Source organism: Oncorhynchus tshawytscha, linkage group LG30 (assembly GCF_018296145.1).
Source record: "Oncorhynchus tshawytscha isolate Ot180627B linkage group LG30, Otsh_v2.0, whole genome shotgun sequence".
Classification (NCBI taxonomy): Eukaryota; Metazoa; Chordata; class Actinopteri; order Salmoniformes; family Salmonidae; genus Oncorhynchus; species Oncorhynchus tshawytscha.
In genome coordinates, this window is record NC_056458.1 from 5,060,388 (window position 1) to 5,085,356 (window position 24,969).

The 24,969-nt window shown below is 42.6% G+C and overlaps 1 protein-coding gene, 1 long non-coding RNA gene and 1 other non-coding gene across 4 annotated transcripts; 1 reads left to right on the forward strand and 2 right to left on the reverse strand.

The window, feature by feature from the left end:
- Window positions 1–301: 301 nt before the first annotated feature.
- LOC112228968 lies at window positions 302–24,489 on the reverse strand. Of its 2 annotated transcripts, none has more exons than XR_002950110.2 (3): window positions 24,352–24,489; window positions 14,454–14,537; window positions 302–663 (listed from the first exon to the last, which is right to left on the reverse strand). It is a non-coding gene; the product is annotated as an uncharacterized LOC112228968 (long non-coding RNA). The 2 variants fall into 2 exon arrangements; XR_006080460.1 differs by lacking the exon at window positions 24,352–24,489 and adding an exon at window positions 14,663–14,937.
- LOC112228945 (endosialin) lies at window positions 15,424–18,379 on the forward strand. Its single transcript, XM_024394756.2, has one exon. The coding sequence runs from the start codon at window positions 15,661–15,663 to the stop codon at window positions 17,698–17,700; it is 2,040 nt and encodes a 679-aa protein (XP_024250524.1). The 5' UTR covers window positions 15,424–15,660; the 3' UTR covers window positions 17,701–18,379.
- Window positions 23,206–23,287, reverse strand: trnas-gcu. Its single transcript has one exon. It is a non-coding gene; the product is annotated as a tRNA-Ser (tRNA).
- Window positions 24,490–24,969: the final 480 nt, after the last annotated feature.

The window sequence follows — 24,969 nt, forward strand, 5'->3', positions numbered from 1 at the left end:
ATAAATCTATCCCCCAGGCCAACGTCATGACACAGTGATGCAACCAGTCAGGATGCTCTCGATGTTGCAGCTGTAGAACCTTTTGAGGATCTGAGGACCAATGCCAAATCTTTTTAGTTTCCTGAGGGGGAATAGACTTTGTCGTGCCCTCTTCACGACTGTCTTGGTGTGTTTGGACGATTCTAGTTTGTTGGTGATGTGGATACCAAGGAACTTGAAGCTCTCCACCTGCTCCACTACAGCCCCATCGATGAGAAAGGGGCGTGCTCGGTCCTCCTTTTCCTGTAGTCCACAATCATCTCCTTAGTCTTGGTTACGATGAGGGATAGGTTGTTATTCTGGCACCACACGGCCAGGTCTCTGACCTCCTCCCTACAAGCTGTCTCGTCATTATCAGTGATCTGGCCTACCACTGTTGTGTCATCTGCAAACTTAATGATGGTGTTGGAATCGTGCCTGGCCATGCAGTCGAGGATGAACAGGGAGTACAGGAAGGGACTGAGCACGTACCCCTGGGGGGCTCCAGTGTTGAGGATCAGTGTGGCAGATGTGTTGCTACCTACCCTCACCACTTGGGGGTGGCCCGTCAGGAAGTCCAGGATCCAGTTGCAGAGGGAGGTGTTTAGTCAGTGTGGACTACTGCACTCCAGTCCCGTCTTGGTCCTAGAGGGCAACAGTGTATATTAATCAAAGCAATGCTGGGTAGAATATCAGCCACCAGATGTATTTTTTGTTGTTGAAAAGACAGTAAAATGTGATAACAACCAAGCTGTGCAAGAGCAGACATTTCCCGAATGTGTTTAAATATTTCCTGTGACTTGTGCTATTGGAAACCCTGCTCTCCCAGTACAATGCACAAAGGCTGCTGTTCACTGACCCTGTGTCATGTACATTTTTCTCTAAATGGACTGGAATGTTATACTCCGTGGTTATTTTCCTTCTTCCTGAGTGTAAAGGCATGTGTTTAGCAGCTGACAGTTTCTGCCCAAGGTGTCTTGTCATCTGAGTGGGTTCACATAAAAACCACACTTATCAATTGATGTGGGTTCAAAACGACAGAAATATGTTTTTGAGTGTCTCTAAATGGACTCAGAAGAATTGTTTTAAGATGGTTTCAGTTCGACAACGAGTATTTCCATTCTCTCTGTTTTCTCAGTATTGAGAGAACTTGGCTCAGAGAGGCCGCTTAGGAAGACTCAAGATCCAGGAAACTTTCATTCCAGCGTCCTCATGAGGCACTGTGGCAACAGCACAAGGTCAAAGACGCCGCATCACAGAGAAGTAACTGGAGACTGCCTGGAGTGTATTAACATACGGCAACCGTCAAGCTCCGCTAATAGCCAGTTCACAGGCCAAGGGCCCCCAGGGACATCCCAGTGATCCATAGGCAGAGGGTTCAGGACCACAAGCAGAGATCAGTGGGGTGTGTATGTGAGCATGTACATGTTTCTCTGTGCATGAGGTCTTGTTAAAAAAAAAAGAACAATAATGGCCGATATAAATAAATGTCCCCTCCCCTATTATATGAATAAGAGAGAGAGGTTAAGAGGCATACAGATGTTAAACAAATCAAGACAGAACTGTCAATAAAATCAAGAGTGCTCTGTCAACCCCTGTCAAACAATAACACAATTATCTGGGATATTTAAAAATCTAGAATGTTGGATCACTTGGTAAGAATTATGCAAAGCTAGCACAACATATTCTTTAGACAGAAAAGTTTCGTAATGCTCAAGGACCATCGAATATTATTCCAGAACCAACCATTTACATTTTAGTCATCCCCCATGGGAATCAAACCCACAGCTACCAACTGAGCCACACAGGAAGCTCAATAATATATTACTACGGGGGAAAAATGAAGCATTTCGACAGGAGAACAGTGTAGAGCGTGAACTTGGTCCTTTTGTATCTCTTGGGGTAACCAGTATCAAGGGCATCCTCCACCCTATCCTTTAGAGGGAAAGTCTGTGGACTTTTTTTCCCCACAGGCAACCATCAATAGTCTGAGGATTTGATTTCCGTAAAGCTTTAATGTGCCATTTCACCTCCTATTGTTAATGCATTTACCATGATCCATTCACATAGACATTTTATAGTCCTTCACGTAGTCCTTTTTGGCCTTTTCTTTCCAGCCCTCAGAAAGGCACAGAAGGACACACTGATGATCGTGAAATATGGAAAAGCTGAGGCTCTCTCATCTGGTAAATGAATGATCTATGAGTCATTTTGTACCCAGAATATTCTCTTACTGCAGTGATTCCTTTCGATATGACTTAAGAGAGGAGGAATGATAGCCATTTGAAAAGGACAGCAACAGAATATGTTACTGCTTTTGCTTACAGTTGTAATGATTTGCACATGTAAATCTGTCTGGCTGGACTCACTGTAAAATCACCAAAGTGATACATCTCCAAACTCTAAACGTTAATCGCGGCATCACACTGTAGCGTGAAATAAAATATGCGCAACTGTGAGTACAGGACGTACAGAACTATAAAGATTAGATGAGCATTTCAGCAAGAGCCCCGTCGCAAATGTGTTGACAAAATCCCGTGTGGAGAAGAGGTGGTGATAATAATCAGAACGTTTCAATGAACTCTTCACGGGTGTAAGTCTGAACGACAGAACAAATCAGTCTCTGGGAGAGTACTGCTCAAAGTAGGGCAATCTTTATCAATCTTAGCCACCCACTGATACACAAACACAGATCAAGTATTTACATCATTTCCCACCAAAGATAAGTCTTAATAGCTAGCCTAAAAAAATGTTGATGAAGGAAACAGATATATCATTAATGTGTTGGACAGAGATTTCAGTGTTGGCCCAGGAATCGGAGTATTTTCCCCTGTTTAAAAAAGCACTGCAACTATCCGGGACGTATTAAGCACTGTAACGGAGGAGGTTCTCCATTTCCACCTCTTGGCGCAAGAATTGAGACTGAACAGAGTTAAGACTGGAGGAAAACATCTGCCATTCTGGTATCTGTCATCTCAGCACTCAAAACACTTACACTATAATACGGTCATCCTCTATATGCAGATATAGCCCGGAGCCTCCACTCATCTCTCCTAGCAGGAACCCAAGGGGGCTTCAACCCCGCTGTAGCTGAACTACATGTATTTGTACTCTCACACTAGGCTGTATCTGCAGCCTTAGATAGCTGTGTGGACCATATAGATCCTATCATTTACATGTAATTCTATGGTGTAGACATTTCCTATAGTGATAAATAGGTCCTATTTGGGAGCTCATTATAGCTCTATCATGTTGACACGCCACCCTGATGGGACGTCTATGCACCCCCGTCATTAACAGCAGGAACCCGGGGTTATAAACAGGGAATTCCACAATGGACACATTAACTCCATGAAACTACTGTTCACGGTCAAGGTTTCAATGTTGAATGAGTGTTTTGAATTTTGAATGTGAATGTGGATTTTTTGTTTGTGAAAGAGTGATACCCTGGAAACATTTTCTTATTAATTGCAAACTGTTTGAGACAGGGTGTGGATAAGATGTGGATATAATTATTCAATTTTTCCTTTACTCCATACCAAAATCAATGGGAATTTGTTCCCTTCCATTAGTTGACCATATGGCTTTAGTTAATTGTTTCAGTATGTCTAATGGGAGTCTCCAGCGGCAGGGTTGGGGAGTTACTGATTACATGTAAAGTTGCATGTAATCTGATTACAAAACAAATGTAATCAGTTAAATTACCAGCTAAAATATTGTAATCCCATTACAGATACTTTTGAAAAACTAGATGATTACTTCTTGGATTACTTTTTTATTCAGATAGGATGAAAATATACATTGACACATTTCTGTTTTCTCAATGACATTCATTTCAATTCAAACCTCTGCTTCACGGAGTCGTGGCTGAACGACGACACTATCAACATACAGTTGGCTGGTTATACGCTGTACTGGCAAGGATAGAACAGCGGCGCCTGGCAAGACAAGGGACGGAGGGCTATGTATTTTTGTAAATAACAGCTGGTGCACGATATAGAGTATCTCATGATAAGCTGTAGAACACTGTCAAGGCCGTCGAAAGAAGTAGACCAAAGAGCAGCATTGTGAGCGTACATTTTACTTTATTTTAAAAAGTCGCCAACAAAACAACAAACGAAGGAAACAACCGTGACGCTTACAGGGCTAAGTGCCACAAACAAAGTTAACTACCCACACTGAAAGGAGGGAAAAAGGGCTACCTAAGTATGAAAACGATAGACAGCTGTCCCTGATTGAGAACCTTACCCGGCCAAAACATAGAAATAAAGAAACCTAGAAAACAAAAAATAGAATGCCCACCCCACATCACACCCTGACCTAACCAGATAGAGAGATAAAACGTCTCTCAAAGGTCAGGGGCGTGACAGTACCCCCCCCCCACCCCCCCCAAAGGTGCGGACTCCGGACGGAAAACCTGAACCTATAGGGGAGGGCCCAGGTGGGCATCTATCCGCGGTGGCGGCTCTGGTGCGGAAGGTAGACCCCGCTCCACCTCTGCCTCACCCCGCTTTGGGCACCTCTGGTGTGGGGACCCTCTCTGCGGGCCCCGGACTGGGAATATCTTCCGGGATTCCTCTGATGGCATTGAGGAGTACATCACATCAGTCACATCAGTCATTGGCTTCATCAATAAGTGCATCGATGATGTACGTACATACCCCAATCAGAAGCCATGGATTCGCACTGAGCTAAAGACTAGAGCTGCAGCTTTCAAGGAGCGGGACTCTAAACCAGAAGCTTATAAGAAATCCCGCCATGCCCTCCGACGAACCATCAAACAGGCAAAGCGTCAATACAGGACTAAGATTGAATCATACTACACCACCTCTGATGCTTGTCAGATGTGGCAGGGCATGCAAACCATTACAGACTACAAAGGGAAGCACAACCGAGAGCTGCCCAGTGACACAAGCCTACCAGACGAGCTAAACTACTTCTATGCTCGCTTTGAGGCAAATGGCACTGAAACATGCATGAGAGCACCAGCTGCTCCGGATGACTGTGTGATCACACCGATGTGAGTAAGACCTTTAAACAGATCTACATTCACAAGGCCGCAGGGATTACCAGGACGTGTGCTGCGAGCATGCGCTGACCAACTGGCAAGTGTCTTCACTGATATTTTCAACCTCTCCCTGTCTGAGTCTGTAATACTGTAATGTTTAAGCAGACCACCATAGTGCCTGTGCCCAAGAACACTAAGTTAACTTGCCTAAATGACAACCAACCGGTGCCATCTGTAGCCATGAAGTGCTTTGAAAGGCTGGTCATGGCTCACATAAACACCATTATCCCAGAAATTCTAGGCTCACTTCAATTTGCTTACCGCCCCAACAGATCCATAGATGATGCAATCTCTATTGCACTCCACACTGCCCTTTCCCACCTGGACAAAACTTGAATTAATATTGTTTTACATTTTTTAATGTGCAAATAAATAATGTGAGAATACTATTCATTGACTACAGCTCAGCATTCAACACCATAGAGCCCTCAAAGCTCATCAATAAGCTAAGGACCCTGGGACTAAACACCTCCCTCTGCAACTGGATCCTGGACTTCCTGACGCAGTTAACCCACTGTTCCTAGGCCATCATTGAAAATAAGAATTTGTTCTTAACTGACTTGCCTAGTTAAATAAAGGTTAAAAAATATATTTTAAAAATACCCAAACTAGAAAGATCAATTGAGAATACAGAGACTCAGTGTATGTCAACTGAAAACAGACTGGGACAGAGTACCTGCGCTATTTTAATACAGTGCCTTGTGAAAGTATTCGGCCCCCTTGAACTTTGCGACCTTTTGCCACTTTTCAGGCTTCAAACATAAAAATATAAAACTGTATTTTTTGTGAAGAATCAACAACAAGTGGGACACAATCATGAAGTGGAACGACATTTATTGGATATTTCAAACTTTTTTAACAAATCAAAAACTGAAAAATTGGGCGTGCAAAATTATTCAGCCCCTTTACTTTCAGTGCAGCAAACTCTCTCCAGAAGTTCAGTGAGGATCTCTGAATGATCCAATGTTGACCTAAATGACTAATGATGATAAATACAATCCACCTGTGTGTAATCAAGTCTCCGTATAAATGCACCTGCACTGTGATAGTCTCAGAGGTCCGTTAAAAGCGCAGAGAGCATCATGAAGAACAAGGAACACACCAGGCAGGTCCGAGATACTGTTGTGAAGAAGTTTAAAGCCGGATTTGGATACAAAAAGATTTCCCAAGCTTTAAACATCCCAAGGAGCACTGTGCAAGCGATAATATTGAAATGGAAGGAGTATCAGACCACTGCAAATCTACCAAGACCTGGCCGTCCCTCTAAACTTTCAGCTCATACAAGGAGAAGACTGATCAGAGATGCAGCCAAGAGGCCCATGAGGCCCATGATCACTCTGGATGAGTGATCATATTTATGCTGCAGTAGTTTATGTGTCGGGGGGCTGGGGTCAGTTTGTTATATCTGGAGTACTTCTCCTGTCCTATTCGGTGTCCTGTGTGAATCTAAGTGTGCGTTCTCTAATTCTCTCCTTCTCTCTTTCTTTCTCTCTCTCGGAGGACCCGAGCCCTAGGACCATGCCCCAGGACTACCTGACATGATGACTCCTTGCTGTCCCCAGTCCACCTGGCCATGCTGCTGCTCCAGTTTCAACTGACCTGAGCCCTAGGACCATGCCCCAGGACTACCTGACATGATGACTCCTTGCTGTCCCCAGTCCACCTGGCCATGCTGCTGCTCCAGTTTCAACTTCCACCTGACTGTGCTGCTGCTCCAGTTTCAACTGTTCTGCCTTATTATTATTTGACCATGCTGGTCATTTATGAACATTTGAACATCTTGGCCATGTTCTGTTATAATCTCCACCCGGCACAGCCAGAAGAGGACTGGCCACCCCACATAGCCTGGTTCCTCTCTAGGTTTCTTCCTAGGTTTTGGCCTTTCTAGGGAGTTTTTCCTAGCCACCGTGCTTCTACACCTGCATTGCTTGCTGTTTGGGGTTTTAGGCTGGGTTTCTGTACAGCACTTTGAGATATCAGCTGATGTACGAAGGGCTATATAAATAAATTTGATTTGATTTGATTTGATGAACTGCAGAGATCTACAGCTGAGGTGGGAGACTCTGTCCATAGGACAACAATCAGTCGTATATTGCACAAATCGGGCCTTTATGGAAGAGTGGCAAGAAGAAAGCCATTTCTTAAAGATATCCATAAAAAGTGTCGTTTAAAGTTTGCCACAAGCCACCTGGGAGACACACCAAACATGTGGAAGAAGGTGCTCTGGTCAGATGAAACCAAAATTGAACTTTTTGGCAACAATGCAAAACGTTATGTTTGGCGTAAAAGCAACACAGCTCATCACCCTGAACACACCATTCCCACTGTCAAACATGGTGGTGGCAGCATCATGGTTTGGGCCTGCTTTTCTTCAGCATGGACAGGGAAGATGGTTAAAATTGATGGGAAGATGGATGGAGCCAAATACAGGACCATTCTGGAAGAAAACCTGATGGAGTCTGCAAAAGACCTGAGACTGGGACGGAGATTTGTCTTCCAACAAGACAATGATCCAAAACATAAAGCAAAATCTACAATGGAATGGTTCAAAAATAAACATATCCAGGTGTTAGAATGGCCAAGTCAAAGTCCAGACCTGAATCCAATCGAGAATCTGTGGAAAGAACTGAAAACTGCTGTTCACAAATGCTCTCCATCCAACCTCACTGAGCTCGAGCTGTTTTGCAAGGAGGAATGAGAAAAAATTCAGTCTCTCGATGTGCAAAACTGATAGAGACATACCCCAAGCGACTTACAGCTGTCATCGCAGCAAAAGGTGGCGCTACAAAGTATTAACTTAAGGGGGCTGAATAATTTTGCACGCCCAATTTTTCAGTTTTTGATTTGTTAAAAAAGTTTGAAATATCCAATAAATGTCGTTCCACTTCATGATTGTGTCCCACTTGTTGTTGATTCTTCACAAAAAAATACAGTTTTATATTTTTATGTTTGAAGCCTGAAATGTGGCAAAAGGACGCAAAGTTCAAGGAGGCCGAATACTTTCGCAAGGCACTGTATCTCCAGGGTTCCTTCATACAGTAGGACTAGCTAAACAAAGGCAAGACAACCAGCCATCAATAACTTTAAAAGGCCTTAGCACTGCACTGCACACCAGACAAGGTCTGAGGTATGTGTAAGTTGGCTACCAGGTCCATGGAGACGGAGGCAGCACATGGTTTACACATTAAGGAGCAATAACTTGCACTTTGCGTCAGTGGTGAGGAGAAAAGGAAAATGTCACACCTGGGACCTATTCAATTGGATGATGTCTCAACGTATTTACTGTACATAGAAGAGGACTATACACATACTGTATATGTGTCTTAAAACGCAATGGCTATACTGCTCTACCAAGCAAAAAGGCAGTAACTGCTCATAGCGTGGAACTGATAAAAATGACTTTTATTTACCTTCGGTTTCAAATCAAAGTCAAATCAAATCTTATTAGTCATGTGCGCTGAATACAAGTGTAGACCTTACAGTGAAATGCTTACTTACTTACGAGCCCCTAACCAACAATGCCGTTTCAAAAAAATACAGATAAGAGTAAGGAGATAAAAAGTAACAAGCAATTAAAGAGCAGTAGTGAAATAATACAGAGTCAATGTGCAGGGGCACTGGTTATTTGAGGTAGTATGTGCATGTAGGTAGAGTTTACCACAGTTTCACTGTAACTTTATGCAGTGACATTAACTCATTTTCAACCAAATTAGCAGTTACTGCCTTTTTACTTGGTAGGGCAGTAATAGTGTAATCGGCCATAAAGTTGAGAGGAAGCCCAATGCTATTTCATCAGAAGGGGACCCTAGTGATTCTAGTATATTTTGTATAGAATGTATTCTCTTCAACGTTGAGTGAATAACCCTGTCTGTTCTATCTATTGCAATTCTAAAATGCAGCTCCAGAAGTCCTTGCAGAAAAAGGCAACGGCTGGGTTCTGGCTGGATATGGAAGCAGGAGGAGCTAACAGATCTGAGACTCTCATGCAGACTAATTGAAAAGCCAGGAGAAGCGAGAGAAAGAGAAGGAGAAAGAGCAAGCCCTGCCACATACAATCTCTCTTTCCTCTGTCTGAGAGCTGCACCAGAGAGGTCCGCATGGGTCTCTGGGCTCTGTCTGAGAGCTGGTCAGATGTATTATGTCCTTGTGTCCTCCCATCTGCTTTTAGTGCAACGGCAAGGTCAGGAGGAGAGATGTGGGGCTGAAGCCCCCTGCATGTTTTGTCAGTGTCCCAGAGGGTTAGAGTTAGATAGTCTAGTCTAGTGTGCACTTGGGCAGATGTCCGCTCTTAGTGGTTTAATTGTTTTTACCATTCCTATTGGTTGCCTAGTTGATTCATAGATTGATCCAAGATGAGTTTGGGGGGGAAAAAACAGGTCTGGCGACTATACCTTCTCTCCACACTGTAGCCTATATACCATTCCAACATGGGGGGGGGGAGTTTACAAAGTGAGATGTACTGCATTTTTTCATTATTAACTACCGTGGCCCAGGGGCGTCGGCACGCCCACCCAATCAGATTGAGAAATGCCCTTTACTTGTCTGTTCTAAATGGGACATTATTTGTCTTTTTACCTCAACATGCAAACACCATCAGATATACTTGATGGCAAGAAGTGCACTGGGTTAGTCAGATTTGATGAAATATAGGAGAACATATTAACTGGATGTTCACTCTCACGGGACAGATTGCCAAAAATAACTAACTGAAAGCCACACCCCCAATAAGCCACGAATATGACTGAGACATATGTCACTGTGCTTCTATGGCTATATGCACTATGCCACTGCCTATTGCATATGTTAATTTAGAGGGCCGATTCAGGCTTAGAAATGTATGCTTTCCTACCCACTTCTCAGTATTTGGTATTAAGACTTATCTTATTCAGTCACGTAAAGTGCTATGGAAGTGTGGCTATCTTGCGCGCTCTGAATACATTTCATCCAATCGCTGAAAACCCTCTGGCCAACAGATTTTCTCGTGGATTTTCAATAGGGTTTCCAGTACATTTATCTTAATTAAGCAATCCCTTTAAATACGGTGTACCTTTTAGTTCGAATTTTGTTGACAGACTCGCTAGACTATATCGTGAGAACGGGTTCAGAATATTAGGGATCATTTAAAGATAGACATCTAAATATATGCATATTCGTCTCCGTTTCAGCACCAATTGGTTGATTTAAAAAATAGTCTGATCTTGTAGATTATTTAGGTTTAGGAAAGTATTTTTGAACCATAAAAAAAAACAGGTTTGGAGAGCCTTTACCCCCGGAAAGAAAGAAAACGGTGGTATGATTCATTCTGAAAATGTATCCATTCAGTTATTCAACCCATTGTAAAGTTGGAAAATTAGTGTACATATCATTCCTATAGAGAGAATAGTGTACAATAGTTGGTTATGCCCTTGTCTATTGCCTGCACTAACCATGGGACTGTATGATGACACGGCCAAGTATTGCGCCGTGTGTCGAGTTCAAACTGTTCCGGCTTGGTTTGCATTGGGTTACATTGGGTCCATAACAATTGAAATAACCTACATGTTTTTATATATTATGAACTGTTACAAATGATCCTCGGCAACAACGAAACGGACGCGACAGCGTTTACAGAAGAAGAAAATGAAGGTAAACGAAAGAATGGAATTAAATGGAATGATAATGTAGGCTATACCAACTGAAGGGAACTAACAGTAGATTGGAAGTTGAATATGTGTGGTTATTAGTCATACTGTTATGTGTAGTTATTGGTCTATACTGATAGTGGCTAATATTGAACATGTTACTAATTGGAAAAAGAGAAAGTCAGGGTAGCCTATAATTAAGACATTCGAGAGTGCCCATCCCTGCAAATTAAAAGGCCTTACGATTTAAATTATGCATAATGGCACAGCATTTCATTTAGAAATGTCTTTGTTTTGGAAAGAAAAGCACATTTTTTGTCCATTAAAAAAAACATAAAATTGATCAGAAATACAGTGCAGACATTGTTAATGTTGTAAATGACTATTGTAGCTGGAAACGGCTGCTTTTTAATGGAATATCTACATAGGCGTTCAGAGGCCCATTATCAGCAACCATCCCTCCTGTGTTCCAATGGCACGTTGTGTCAGCTAATCCAAGTTTATCATTTTAAAAGACTCAGTGATCATTAGAAAACCCTTTTGCAATTATGTTAGCACAGCTGAAAACTGTTGTTCTGATTAAAGTAGCAATAAAACTGGACTTCTTTAGACTAGTTGAGTATCTGGAGCATCAGCATTTGTGGGTTCGAATACAGGCTCAAAATGGCCAGAAACAAATAACTTTCTTCAGAAACTGGTCAGTCTATTCTTGTTCTGAGAAATGAAGGCTATTCCATGCGAGAAATTGCCAAGAAACTGAAGATCACGCACAATGCTGTGTACTACTCCCTTCACAGAACAGTGGAAACTGGCTCTAACCAGAATAGAAAGAGGAGTGGGTGGCCCCGGTGCACAACTGAGCAAGAGGACAAGTGCATTAGTGTCTAGTTTGAGAAACAGACACCTCACAAGTCATCAACTGGCAGCTTCATTAAATAGTACCCGCAAAACACCAGTCTCAACGTCAACAGTGAAGAGGTGACTCCGGGATGCTGGCCTTCTTGGCAGAGTTCCTCTGTCCAGTGTCTGTGTTTTTTAAGCATCTTAATCTTTTCTTTTTATTGGCCAGTCTGAGATATGGCTTTTTCTTTGGCCAGCTTCCCAGAGTCGCCTCTTCACTGTTGACGTTGTGACTGGTGTTTAGCTCTTTTCCAGTTGTAAATTACAGTGCATGGAGAATGTTATTATTTCTATAGAAAAAATCTGTAAATGCATTTTCCCACTTGGAACTGGTAGGTTCACCAGATGTTATTCATGGTTTCCTCGTGGGTAAAGGTAGTGGAACTATTAGGGAATTAAATCAAGATTAGAATACGGTCTGTGTTGACACATCTTCGCCTCACCTTCATATATTCAATCTCCATCCCGAATGAATAGCAGGTGAATAGCATGCTATCCTCATGCTTAAGATCAGAATCCACATAGAGAGAAACGTGCATAAAAATTTAATTACGGGGCCTCCCGAGTGGCACAGAAGGCTAAGGCACTGAATCGCAGTGCTAGAGGTGTCACTACACACCCGGGTTTAATCCCGAGCTGTATCACAACCGGCCGTGATCGGGAGTCCCATAGGGCAGCGCACAATTGGCCCAGCGTTGTCCGGGTTAGGAGAGGGTTTGGCCATGGGGGGCTTTACTTGGCTCACTGCGCTCTAGTGACTCATTGTGGCGGGCCCGGGGCCTGCAGGCTGATCTCGGTCATCAGTTGAATGGTGTTTCCTCCGACACATTGGTGCAGCTGGTTTCTGGGTTAACCAGGCGAGTGTTAAGAAGCGCGGTTTGGTGGGTCATGTTTTGGAGGACGCATTGCTCGACCTTCGCCTCCCGAGCCCTTTGGGGAGTTGCAGCAATGAGACAAGATTGAAATTGGGGAGAAAAAAAGGGGTAAAATACAAAAAAATACATTGAATTACGTTCCATTTAAGAGCGCTTAACTCGGGTCGGAATCCACCCTTTAACAGGAAAGATAATCTAGTGCCTTTATCAGAGTCAACACACCTATTTTTGCTATCTCCTCTCAGCCTGGTGAATATTAGGAGATTACCGACGCCGGAGATGAGAAGCAGGTACGGGGAGTTGAACATTTAATATAGGTGAGACATGGAACAGGACAAGAACAGCATCAGAACCAGGTAACAAATGACATACGAACATTAATGCAGCAGCGGTGAACAGAGCTGGGGAACCGACAAATATAGAGGAGGTAATAAACAGGTGATAGAGTCCAGGTGAGTCCAATAAATCGCTGATGCGTGTGACGAGGGAAGGCAGGTGTGCGTAATGATGGTGCAGGAGTATATAATGCAGGGCAGCCTGGCACCCTCAAGCGCCAGGGGGGAAGAGCGGGAGCAGGCGTGACAGAGATGAGCGATAAAATTGTAAATGCTCCTCTTTGCTCCATGGAAAATGTGTAGAATTGCAGGAAATTAGCTTTAAAACAGCTACATTTGATCTTTTCCCCATGACAAAATGTGTACAATTGCAGGAAGTTAGCTGCTTTTTGTTGGCCCACCCAAATTTTTGCTGATACTGAATCACTGGTATTATATAACAGATGTTGCTGAAGTTGTGAAATTGTGTAGCATAATTTCAATGTGAACTGCACTCCAAGTTTCAAACTATACAAAGATAAATTATTCAGTGTTGCCAAATCAGTGAAATAAACCATTCTATTAGTCAAGTTAATAGAAGTTATTTATTTAGTTATGATTAAGTTTGAATAAATGAGTTATTTAGTTTTTTTGGTCATGTGTTCATCAACACCAGGTAGGGGAAGCTCAAACTGCGGAATGGATATATGCATGGCTTTGACAAAAAAAGAATCAAGAGGTGAAATTGTAAAAAACACATTTTAAAAAAGGAGAAGGAAAAAGAGAGATTAAAGGGATTCCATGCTCGATAAGATCTGCAGAGTTGGCCTGCAGGAAGTGATCTCATACAGTTCAAGTTCTCTATTTGTTTGCATTGAAACTCCAGCCAGTGGAGCAGGCCAATCTGATACACATCTAAAACTTCTTGATCAGATTCTCTTACATAATATACAGACATGCATAGAGGAGCAGACCTAAGTGTTGTTTCCCTACCACTGTGTCAAAAGACAAGGGCAAGGGCTAACCTGACCATCACATTGTTCATTCCAAAAATGAAGATGAATTGATGACAAAAATAATCTGTGGAGTACCTGAAGGTAATGTACCTGAAATAACCTAGAAAACAAATTCATCCAGATATCAACAGCAGGAAGACCCATTCCTCTATATTTGTAGCACTCTAAGCCCTCAGCATGATACTGTATCTAGCCTACTAGCATTATGGAAAACACGATCAGGTAGCCATCTGGAAGGATATTATCCTGAACCAAAATGGTTTGACTTGGAAAATACCAGTAAGATATTGGACTGTTTGAAATATACTGTATTTTGCCCCTGGGATGGTCAAAAAAAGCAAGACTGTCACGCCCTGACCTTAGAGAGTCTTTTTATGTCTCTATTTGGTTTGGTCAGGGTGTGATTTGGGTGGGCATTCTATGTTCTGATTTTCTATGTTTTTGTAGGTCTATGTTTTGGCCGGGTATGGTTCTCAATCAGGGACAGCTGTCTATTGTTGTCTCTGATTGGGAATCATACTTAGGCAGCCTTTTCCCTTTGGTCATTGTGGGAAGTTATCTTTGTTAGCTTCACGGTCGTTTGTGTTATTTCTTGTTTTGTTGGCGACATTTGAACTAATAAAAGGAAAATGCACGCTCACCACGCTGCACTTTGGTCCACTTCTTCCCATGACGGTCATGACAAAGCCAGGCTACCTGCCGTGACAATGATGCAGTAGTGGGCCCTAAAGTATCAGAAACAAAAGGTATACTTAATTTACCCACTATAATAGAATAGATTCAGAGAACAATAACAGCCATTGCTTGAACTGTGACTGTTGGATAACCTGTACAATGGTAGAGTTCCTACTTGTATTGTGAAAGCCGCAATTAACTTCCTTGCTCTTTTTCATCTTGACCCTAAAAAAGCCCTGCACACGAAAAAAGTACTTGTCTGCATACTCTTCCATTTCCCTCCGATTTTGTAAACCTGCGTAGTCGCACATCTTGGTCCAATCATCTAACACTCTACCAATGTCATAATGAATTTTGTCCCTCCTGTCTTTTCACATTTTCAGGCGCCGTGTGCCGAGGATGAACTGTGTGCCGAGGATGAACTGTATTCATATATAATGAATAAATCCAGCCACCACGTATAAACTCTCTAAACGTCACAGACAACAGACCTTTCAAAAAAAGACCAGATGTTTACAAGAAGCTGGACATGGAATTCAGTACCCGTGATGGAGTGTCTCACGGTTGAATATACATCAGAAATAGAATGGAGGGAAAAAAATGTCTAAACGACTAGACTATAGGAGTAATCAGTCCCTGGGACAAAAACAAAGATTTATCTGAGTCGCCACTCTTCATCTGTCTGAAAAACTGGGATAGTGAAACAGTTTCCATTATTGTGGATGGAGCTGAAGTGGTTGATGTGGTTGGTAGCAGGGTTGCGAGAAATTCCATTAAAAGTTATGAAAACCATATGGCACAAGGGAAAACCACCGTCCAGCACAGCAGCCCCCCCTCCTCCACACACTCAGTCATTACCCGCCCCCTCTTCCAAAAACATACAATCCTTTTTCCTTCACGTACCCTCCTTCTTTCTTTCTTCCCTCCCTCCCCCCTCTTTTCTTTCTCCTGCAGATCAGTTAGAATGCTGCTAACAACGCAGAGGTAGACAAGCAGGGAGCTCAGGAGAAGGCCTCGGACTAAATAACTCTGACTAATAACAGACGTGTTTTGTTCGGGAGAAGTGGTCGAACATTGAAACAAGGCTGAAATAAACTTTTTTAATTAAAAAAAATAATAATTTAACTTGGAGAGAGAGGTGTAGGGAGGTGGGAAAAAAGACAGTGGTTACAGATGGGGAAGATGATCTGTGCCTTGCGCTCCTTTGCTCTTCTGTGGGCCTGCTGGCTTCCCTGGACTCTGGGACAAGAGCTGCAGGAGCAAGATGCTCTCTGCGCTGCAGGTGGCTGCTACGCCGTCTATTTCCAACGCAAGACTTTTCGGGAGTCAGCAAGGTTCTGCAAGGACAAAGGTGGTTCTCTGGCAACCCTAAAGAGTTCTGAGGAGGTGGCTGTGGTCCATGAGCTCCTGTCGTCTGTGGAGCAACGCGGACCACGGGCCAGGGTCAGACTGTGGATGGGGCTCCATCGCCAGCCCAGGCAGTGCTCTGCCACACGCCCACTCAGGGGATTCCAATGGATCACAGGTGAACAGGACACGCAGTACACCAACTGGCTGAGGGCGGACTCACCTAGTACCTGTGCCGCGCCCCGCTGTGTCGTCATGAGTGTCAACACTGCTGCTGACACCCGGGAGCAGCACGACAACTTCAAGTGGCTGGATGGCTCCTGCTCGCTGACTGTGGATGGATTCATGTGTCACTACACCTACCGGGGGATGTGCCCTTCTCTGAAGAGTGAGGGAGGCGGACCTGCTCTGTATACCACCCCTTTCAGCCTGCTCAGCACCATCCTCACTCACATTCCCTTTGGCTCAGTGGCCACCCTTCCCTGCCCAGATAATGAAGACAGCTTAGGAGACCAGTCTGTTCTTTGCATGCTGAGGGAAGACGGGAGTGTGGGCTGGTCAAAGGATTCCCCCCTCTGCTCTGATGGCCTCCAGGACTGGTGTGAAGAAGAAAATGGTGGCTGTGAACATTTCTGTCAGAATGCTGAAACACAGTATTACTGTGAGTGTTCTGACGGCTTCACACTGGCAGAGGACGGCCAGACCTGCCAGCCGAACCATTCCTGTGGCAATGCCAACTGTGAGTTTGACTGTGAGGAGACCGCTAAGGGATTCCGCTGCAAATGTCCAAACGGATACCTGCTGGCACCTGATGGACGCAACTGCCTGGATGTGGATGAGTGTCTCCGGGCCCCCTGCCTTCATATATGCGCCAATGCTCCTGGGACATTCGAGTGCCACTGTAACCAGGGCTACGAGCCCGATGAAGATGGCGAGTGTGTGGATGTTGACGAATGCAACGATTCCAGTCGCTGTGAACACCGATGTGAGAACGCACCCGGTTCCTTTGCCTGCCACTGCCGCCAAGGCTACACTGAGCTGCCCGACGATCCAGGCTTATGCCAGGACGTGGATGAGTGCCAGACCTCCGCCAGCTGCCACCAGAAGTGTCTCAACTATATGGGTGGGTTTGAGTGCTATTGTGAGGCAGGGTATGAGCTGCAGTCAGACCAGTACTCCTGCATGGCTATTACAGAAGGCGATGACCAGTATTCATCAACAACCACCTCGTCCTACCAAACCTGGGTTACAGACCAAGACTGGGTTACAGACCCCACACGTTTGGAGTGGCTGACCGAGCAGACAGTCCTTGAGAAGCTTCCGACTGACCTGGGCTGGTTTACAGAGGCCCCGCATGAGGAGACAACATCTACACCGGTTCGTCGCAGGCCGTCGGATGGCCATAACTCACAATGGGGTGTTCTCGCACGGAGAAAGCCCGCTCGGAACACTGTCACACCCTCACCCAGCTCCTCCAGTGATCCCTCAGTGGTGTCCAGGGTTAGTGACAGCCACCGCCCAGCAGTCCAGAATGACAAGGGAGCTGGGAGAGTGGTAGAAACCCCAGACATAGACTCTGACGCTAAGGCCACCACCACCACGCTCAGAGTCCCACCTCCAGCCCAAACAGTGTTTGCATCAGGGGCCCAGTGGCCTGAGAGTAAAGGCAAAAGGAAGGATGACAAGAGCTGGCTACTAGTAGCACTCCTGGTGCCCCTGTGTGTTTTCATTGTGGTGATGCTGGCTCTAGGCATTGTGTACTGCACTAGCTGTGCTGTAGAACAAAACAAGAGCATCACTGACTGTTACCGCTGGATCAGCACCTCCAAGTCAGAGGGGGAAAACAAGGCGAAATCTCGTGCTTGACCATTAGAGGTGACACTTTTTTTTAGTGAATAGTTCTGAAAGAGGGGGGTGAATAGGGAACAGGGTTGAATAAAAGGACACAGACAGGATCCAGACCACCCATCTGATGGCCTCTGCCGCCACCACTTGTGAAACTGGACCCCTGCAATACTCCCGTGGAACATCCCAGCGTCTCTGAAGTCCATGTAGGAAGAATGCTTATTTTTGGTGCTCCAAAAATCACGACCACGTTTAAATGAAGCAGTGTTTTTTTTTTTTTTTTTGACGTTGTAAAGATCTGATAAATGGTCATGAGGACAAGGGGATATGACGTCGTCGAGAGGAAGTGGATCCTATTTCACTGCTGGTGCTTTTTTTTGCCCACCGTCAGAAAATATCTTAAGTAATTGTTAATTCAACAGGTGATAAAGTTAACGGCATTATGTGGTGTAGACCTCGTCGTTGAGGCTGCTCATAATAAACAGAATAAACTTCAGAGTACTAATTTAAGAAACCCAGATGAGAAACAATCCCATCACATGAATTGTGTGGAGGTGAAAAGAAACGCTCCAATTATATAATATTTGGATATGTTGCCGTTTGTGATGTTTACCCACGTGTGTTAGTCAGGCCTAATCAAATTGTGTCCTTCTAGATGCACTGAATATGCATTGGATTTGAATAAAATCAATAAACCATTGCTGTTTTGTTTGATTGATGTACCTCATACCGTGAAATTATTAGGAATATTGTGTAATTTAGACTATCCCAACAGCCTAGTAGTGGTTAGAGTGTTGGACTACCAACAGAGAGGTTTCAAGTTCAAATCCCTGAGCTGACAAGGTACAGATCTGTCGGTCTTCCCCTGAACAGGCAGTTAACCAACTGTTCCTAGGCAGTCCTTGAAAATAAGAATGTGTTCTTAACTGACTTGCCTAGTTAAATAAAGGTAAAAAAAACAGCAAGAGAAATTCGTGTTTTTATCTGCCTATTTTTGCCTTTAATTGGGAAACAGCGCCCCCAAGCGGTAGGGCCTAGGCCTATATTTGTAAAAGATTATAGTAGATTTACAACTGTATCCCTTTCACGAACCAAAAATGTGGGGTTCTCTTCTCCTTAAGTTAAGACTCTATCTATTAGGTCAGAACACATCATAATCAGCAGGACTTTTACTCAGCCTATAGTAAGTGATCATGCTATAATTGCTTATCATATCCATCTACTTATTTTTCCTAATTTTGGTAACACTTCCTGTGAATACCCTCTTTATAATGCAGTTGAGTAAAGTAGAGTATAGTTCAGTACAGTACAGCAAAATAGAGTATAGTTCAGTACAGTACAGTACAATATATGTTACTGTATACTGTCCTCTACTCTAGTGTGCTCTACTGTACTAAACTCTACTGTACAGTACAGTACGGTACTTTATTGTACTGACCTATACTCTTCTCTAATTGTCTTTACTGTGTACTACACTCTACTGTACTATACTGTAATGTGCTGTCCAAACCAAATGTTTGAAGCAGGCGTTATGATTGGTTCAGAATTGGATGGACTATATTTCAGATACTTTTCAACGTCCATGGATATCTGGTGTTGGTCAGTGCTCAGCGGGTGAGAGGGCAGTTACATTAAATGGACACACGACAGAAAGAGAAAGAACACACTGAACATAACAGTAGGCCAGTGGAGGGAGGACGTAGCAGGTGACCAAACTGTGGTTTGTGACATCTATGATTTCCCATTGTAGCCAATTCAATTGCAGTCATTCTGTTAGATTTTTTTGGTCATTCTGTTACCAATTTAGTAACAGAATGATGCATTTGAATCAATATGTAATAAACCAAATTGTTAGCAGCAAAAACACTATAGATAATTGATAGGCCTACCTTCACTTGTTACTTCTGTGAACTTGCATTGTCCTCCCTCCTCATGAGGGAGAGAAATTAGAAAATATCCTAAAGATATGTGGGTTTTTGGTAACAGAATGACAAGACACTCGTCAATGTTTCTTAAACTTACAGAAGGCAAATCATTTCTGCTAAACTAAACAGTGCTGTGTTGGAGACCACCTAAAGCGAGACCGATTCAAGACCAAGACTGGGAGGGGGAGAATGTGTCCGAGACCGAATCAAGGCGAGACCAGAAAAATGTGAGTCCAATTCAAGATCATGATTGTAATTCTGTCAAATCGCCACCATAAGAGTTCAAAATGTCCATTATTTCTGTGTTCATATTTCAGAAGAATATATATATATATTCTTTAGACACAAATGATCACTATCCCAAAAACAGTGGGGAAGAATTGAGGGCCTTCTACACCTTCAGAGAAGAGCTATAAAATAATAAATATTATTATGCTATTCTTTTCAATGATGTTCTGATTTAATCTCTTCAGTTTTTTAAAAGGAAAGTGTTAACACTGAAGAGAAAAAAAGTTCCAATCAGGATCCGGGTGTCATAAGAAGTGGACCAAGGTGCAGCGTGGTAAGCGTACATATTCCTTTTTATTAGAATGTCACCAACAAAAACAATACAATACAATACAATACAAAACAAAACAAAACAAAACAAAACAAAACAAAACAAAACAAAACAAAACAAAACAAAACCACCGTGAAGCTTAACAGGGCTATGATGTCTCTAACAAAGTTAACTACCCACACTGAAAGGAGGGAAAAAGAGCTACCTAAGTATGATTCCCAATCAGAGACAACGATAGACAGCTGTCCCTGATTGAGAACCATACCCAGCCAAAACATAGAAATAAAGAAACACAGAAAACAAAACATAGAATGCCCACCCCACATCACACCCTGACCTAACCAAATAGAGAAATAAAACGGCTCTCTAAGGTCAGGGCGTGACACCGGGAAGATAAATCTAGCTAGCTAAGTCAGCTATTGGCTAGGCCTTCAGAAGCTAAATAGAAGGCATCTGCCCTGTATTAGAGCAACATTTTGGAGTGACAGTGGAATCAACCAATCACATTTTGACATGTAATGGTTGGGACCGTTTTTTACAAAAAACGAATGGAAACTTTTGCCTTCTCTAAGGTCAACGGGGCACTGCACAATAGTGAGCAGTAGTTTTCCACGGTCTAACTATCTATCTTTTGTTGTAGGCTAGTTTGCAGCGACTGCAGCAGGTGTTGTCGAAGAGGATGTTGTTGCTAATTTGTTAGCTTCTCCCTTTTCAAGAATAACTTTCAACAACAAGTTAACCTTTTACTACATTGGGCTGAATCAGGGTCACACAGAGTGATTATTGGTACTCTTAAACAAATCAACTTTGAAGCAAAAGTATACACTTCACACACATGGTTATTGGGCTTAAAAAAAGAAGACACCGGTACAATGTCAGATATAGAGTTGAAATGTATTCAATTTTGAGGTTGCATCCCAATATTCCACTTTATATAGACGTCACAGAAGACTGAAATATAAAATATAACAAAACTGTCCAAACGAGTATAACATTGTTGATGCCCGTAGCATTGAATGCAAGGGAAGCCAGCGAGCATTTGGTCTCCCTTGATAAAAAATAATAATAATTATAACCAATCATCGTTGAGCTAAACTGAGTGAGTGGTCCTGGCGCACCAAAAAAAAAAGTGTCAAGGGAAGACCTTTTGGATTTGCCTATCAAATTGCATTGGGAACATAATGTCAATGACAGAAACAACTTGAATTGTTGCATCTCGTTGTGTTGTTGTACTCTGGTGGCTAGCTAGCTAGCTAAAATTGTCCCTTTCCTAAATTAGCCATGGATGCAGATAAGGATTTGGACTTGTTGTTTTACTTAATTCTCCATACTGGCCAGTGATTATAACAGTGATTCTGATCCAACCATTAATTCATACATTGCTGTGCTCTTGGCCTGAGAAGATGGAAGTTCAATGCGTAGCTAGATCATCTAGTAGATGTAGAAGGCTAATGTTAACTAGCTAAAGTGGCCCACGAATGGAAGTTAGGCTAGCGAGCAAGCATTTTATACAGGTATCCTAGGACAACAAACAATAAAAGCATATAGTGTATGACATAGTGATAGACAGTTTTGGCAACATGAAAGGGAGGAGGATGGCATTGGCATTTCTCTACAAGTAGGGTGAGTCAACATGTTTTTCTACTTGCAAGCATGCAGACCCACACACACAGAAATCAGAACAATGGACAGCCACATCATATTAAGTTTATTTTGACTGGACTATATTGTTTAATGGTATCTTTTTGTTGTCACTGTACTACACTAAGCATAGGTGATTTGATGATGTTGAAATGTTGAAGATGAAACGATGCTGGAGGCAGCTCCTGTTTTCTTTGTGACTTGCGGCAACTCTCTGTGGTTCTAAGTTAATAGTTGTTTAGTGGTCCAAAAATGAGGGAAACATTAACTTGCTTGACCATGCTGTGGGCCATGTAGGTCATGTAACTGTCTGTTTCATGCCATATCCTTTGTGGACTTCACCGGACAGGGGTTGTTCTCTAGTTTTGTGATGAAACAAAGGTGTGGTTCAATTTATTCTTATTGTATTCTTATTGTCTCGGCCTTTAATCATATGAACTAACAGGATTATAGAGCAAACAACGCAATTATCCCAACACAGGTTGTAATATGACTTTTTTTACTGGCTTCCCCAGTGATTTTACCCACGGATCGCTACTTTACATAAGTGTTGGTATTACCGTTCATGTCATTTCAGCATCATGAACCTGTCGCACGCTGAAGGCCTTGGTCCAAAAGGTTCGCCACTGCGCAAACATGTCTATAATCGATATAAAGACTGTTCAGGTATGAATGTTTTAGGAAGGAGTGTATATATTTGGCCTGGCGAAGCAGTGTTATGCGCTTACTGAATGAAAGCTGATAATTATGAGTGTTTTAGTACGCTGTTCTCGGCTGGTCTCCAGATGTAATTACGAGTCCTCGCTGTCCGAAACCGAGTTACGACCGACACTGAGACAAGACCAAGAGATTCAAAATGTGGTAATTGAGACCGGACTCGTACTACAACACGAAATAAATATACATGTTATTAGTTGACAGGCGTCTTTACTTCAACATTATTGTGTTTTGATATATTTCTAATAGCTTTTAAGACTTTTTCTGGTAGATGTTTTCTAAGACCCCTTTTCCATCTGACAAGAAATGAAAGCCTTTGCTTATTCCAAACTTTTAGGATGGAAAATGGTTGAACATTTTATATATTTGGTTCAGATTTGGACCGACAAAATCCCCCCAAAACATATGGAATTTTAGCTTTCATTTCACAATAAATATTATGTGCTCCTATTAACTTCAAGTTAGTACTTAGTTAGTACTTAAGTTAGTACTTTTTACATGGAAATGCAGCATGCCCAGTACTAGCCTAAATTACCAGGCTGTATAAAGCTATTCGCCTATGTCTTGCTTTTGTAATTCATATTATAAATAAATGCTGTTATAATTCACATGTAAAGTACTTTTTGCACACAGTCGTAGATACGAAACAACACCTACAAAAGTAATTGTTGGAAAAACATTTATCGACGAGGATGGGATTCGAACCCACGCGTGCAGAGCACAATGGATTAGCAGTCCATCGCCTTAACCACTCGGCCACCTCGTCAGTTAAAGTCATTGCAGAAAATATCCGTTTATATACATTTAAATGCTTCACTGTTTAACTTTTAGATGTCTTTGCGCCGGTTTACTAGCTACCGTAGTAAAGCTAATGTAGCTATAGATTTATACAAAATTCTAAGGTGGGAAAAGCAGTCTCATCTCAGTCAGTTGCCACTGTGCGGTGTGCAAGATAGGCGTCAGCGGAAAATTTGACGGAAATGCTAGCTAGCTGTCAGCAGTCTTTGCACCACAGAGCTATGGCAGTTTTTTAACTCACATTTATTGATTGAATGGTCACTGTACAGTAAGCTAAAAAGTTTAAATCTTTATCATTGTAATAACGTGCAGTAATTAATAGGCTGTACATCAAAGTGTGTTAGTTAAGTTGAGTCCATTACATTTGTTGTAAAATTCACAATAGGACTTGATTTGGAGAGATATATGGACCTTACAGAAATATTGGCTTCATTTCTTCTTGCCTGGAAACCCGATGTTGAATTGGATTGAATTCTATGTCTGGCAGAAAATAGCGTTTGTTTGAATCAGGAAAGTGTCCTCTCATGACCTCTACAAGACAGAATGTTGTCTATGAGATACCCTGTAAGAGCCTTATGCATAATAAATCCAATCAGTGTCATAAGTAAAACAGATTTGGTCATGTGGCAAGTATATTTTTGCCAATGGGATGAGTATCGAATGCCAGCGGAGGTTATACACCATATATACAGAAGTATGTGGACACCCCTTCAAATTAGTGGATTCAGCTATTTTAGCCACACCCGTTTCTGACAGGTGTATAAAATTGAACATACCGCCATGCAATCTCCATAGACAAACATTTGGCAGTAGAATGGCCTTACTGAAGAGCTAAGTAACTTTCAACGTGGCACCATCATAGGATGCCACCTTTCCAACAAGTCAGTTCGTCAAATGTCTGCCGTGCTAGAGCTGCCCTAATCAACTGTAAGTGCTGTTATTGTTTTTGGTATCATTTATTGCAATGGTCAAAAACTGTACAGCACAAGCAGACTGAAATTTTTTAGAGGGTTTTCATGATTTCACACTCACAGCCGACGTCTTGCAAGGAATCGTGTCGATGACTGTTCTTCCTTCACAGGCTCCTGTTTTGGATTGGACAGTGACTGAGGGAGTAGGATGGGTTTTGTTTGTTGATGTGTCCAGTGACGTGTCCTTAAGTAAAAATACTTGAAAGTACTACTTAAGTCGTTTTCGGGGATATCTGTACTTTACTTTACTATTTATATTTTTGACACTCTAGACCCAAACTGCTACAGACCTATATCTATCCTACGCTGCCTTTCTAAGGTCTTCGAAAGTCAAGTTAACAAACAGATTACCGACCATTTCGAAACCCACCGTACCTTCTCCGCTATGCAATCTGGCTTCAGATCTGGTCATGGCCACGCTCAAGGTCCTAAATGATATCATCATAACCGCCATCGATAAGAGACATTACTGTGCAGCCGTTTATTCCATGTGTATCTCTGTGTTGTTGTTTGTGTCGAACTGCTTTGCTTTATATTGGCCAGGTTGCAGGTGTAAATGAGAATGTGTTCTCAACTAGCCTACCTGGTTAAATAAAGGTGCAATAAAATAAATACAAATAAATACTATTACTTAACTACATTCATAAAGAAAATGATGAAAATGAAAATTACTCCATAC

Excerpts from the sequence above, each read along its gene's own strand:
- LOC112228945 (XM_024394756.2), top strand. The coding sequence starts at position 15,661 with ATGGGGAAGATGATCTGTGCCTTGCGCTCCTTTGCTCTTCTGTGGGCC.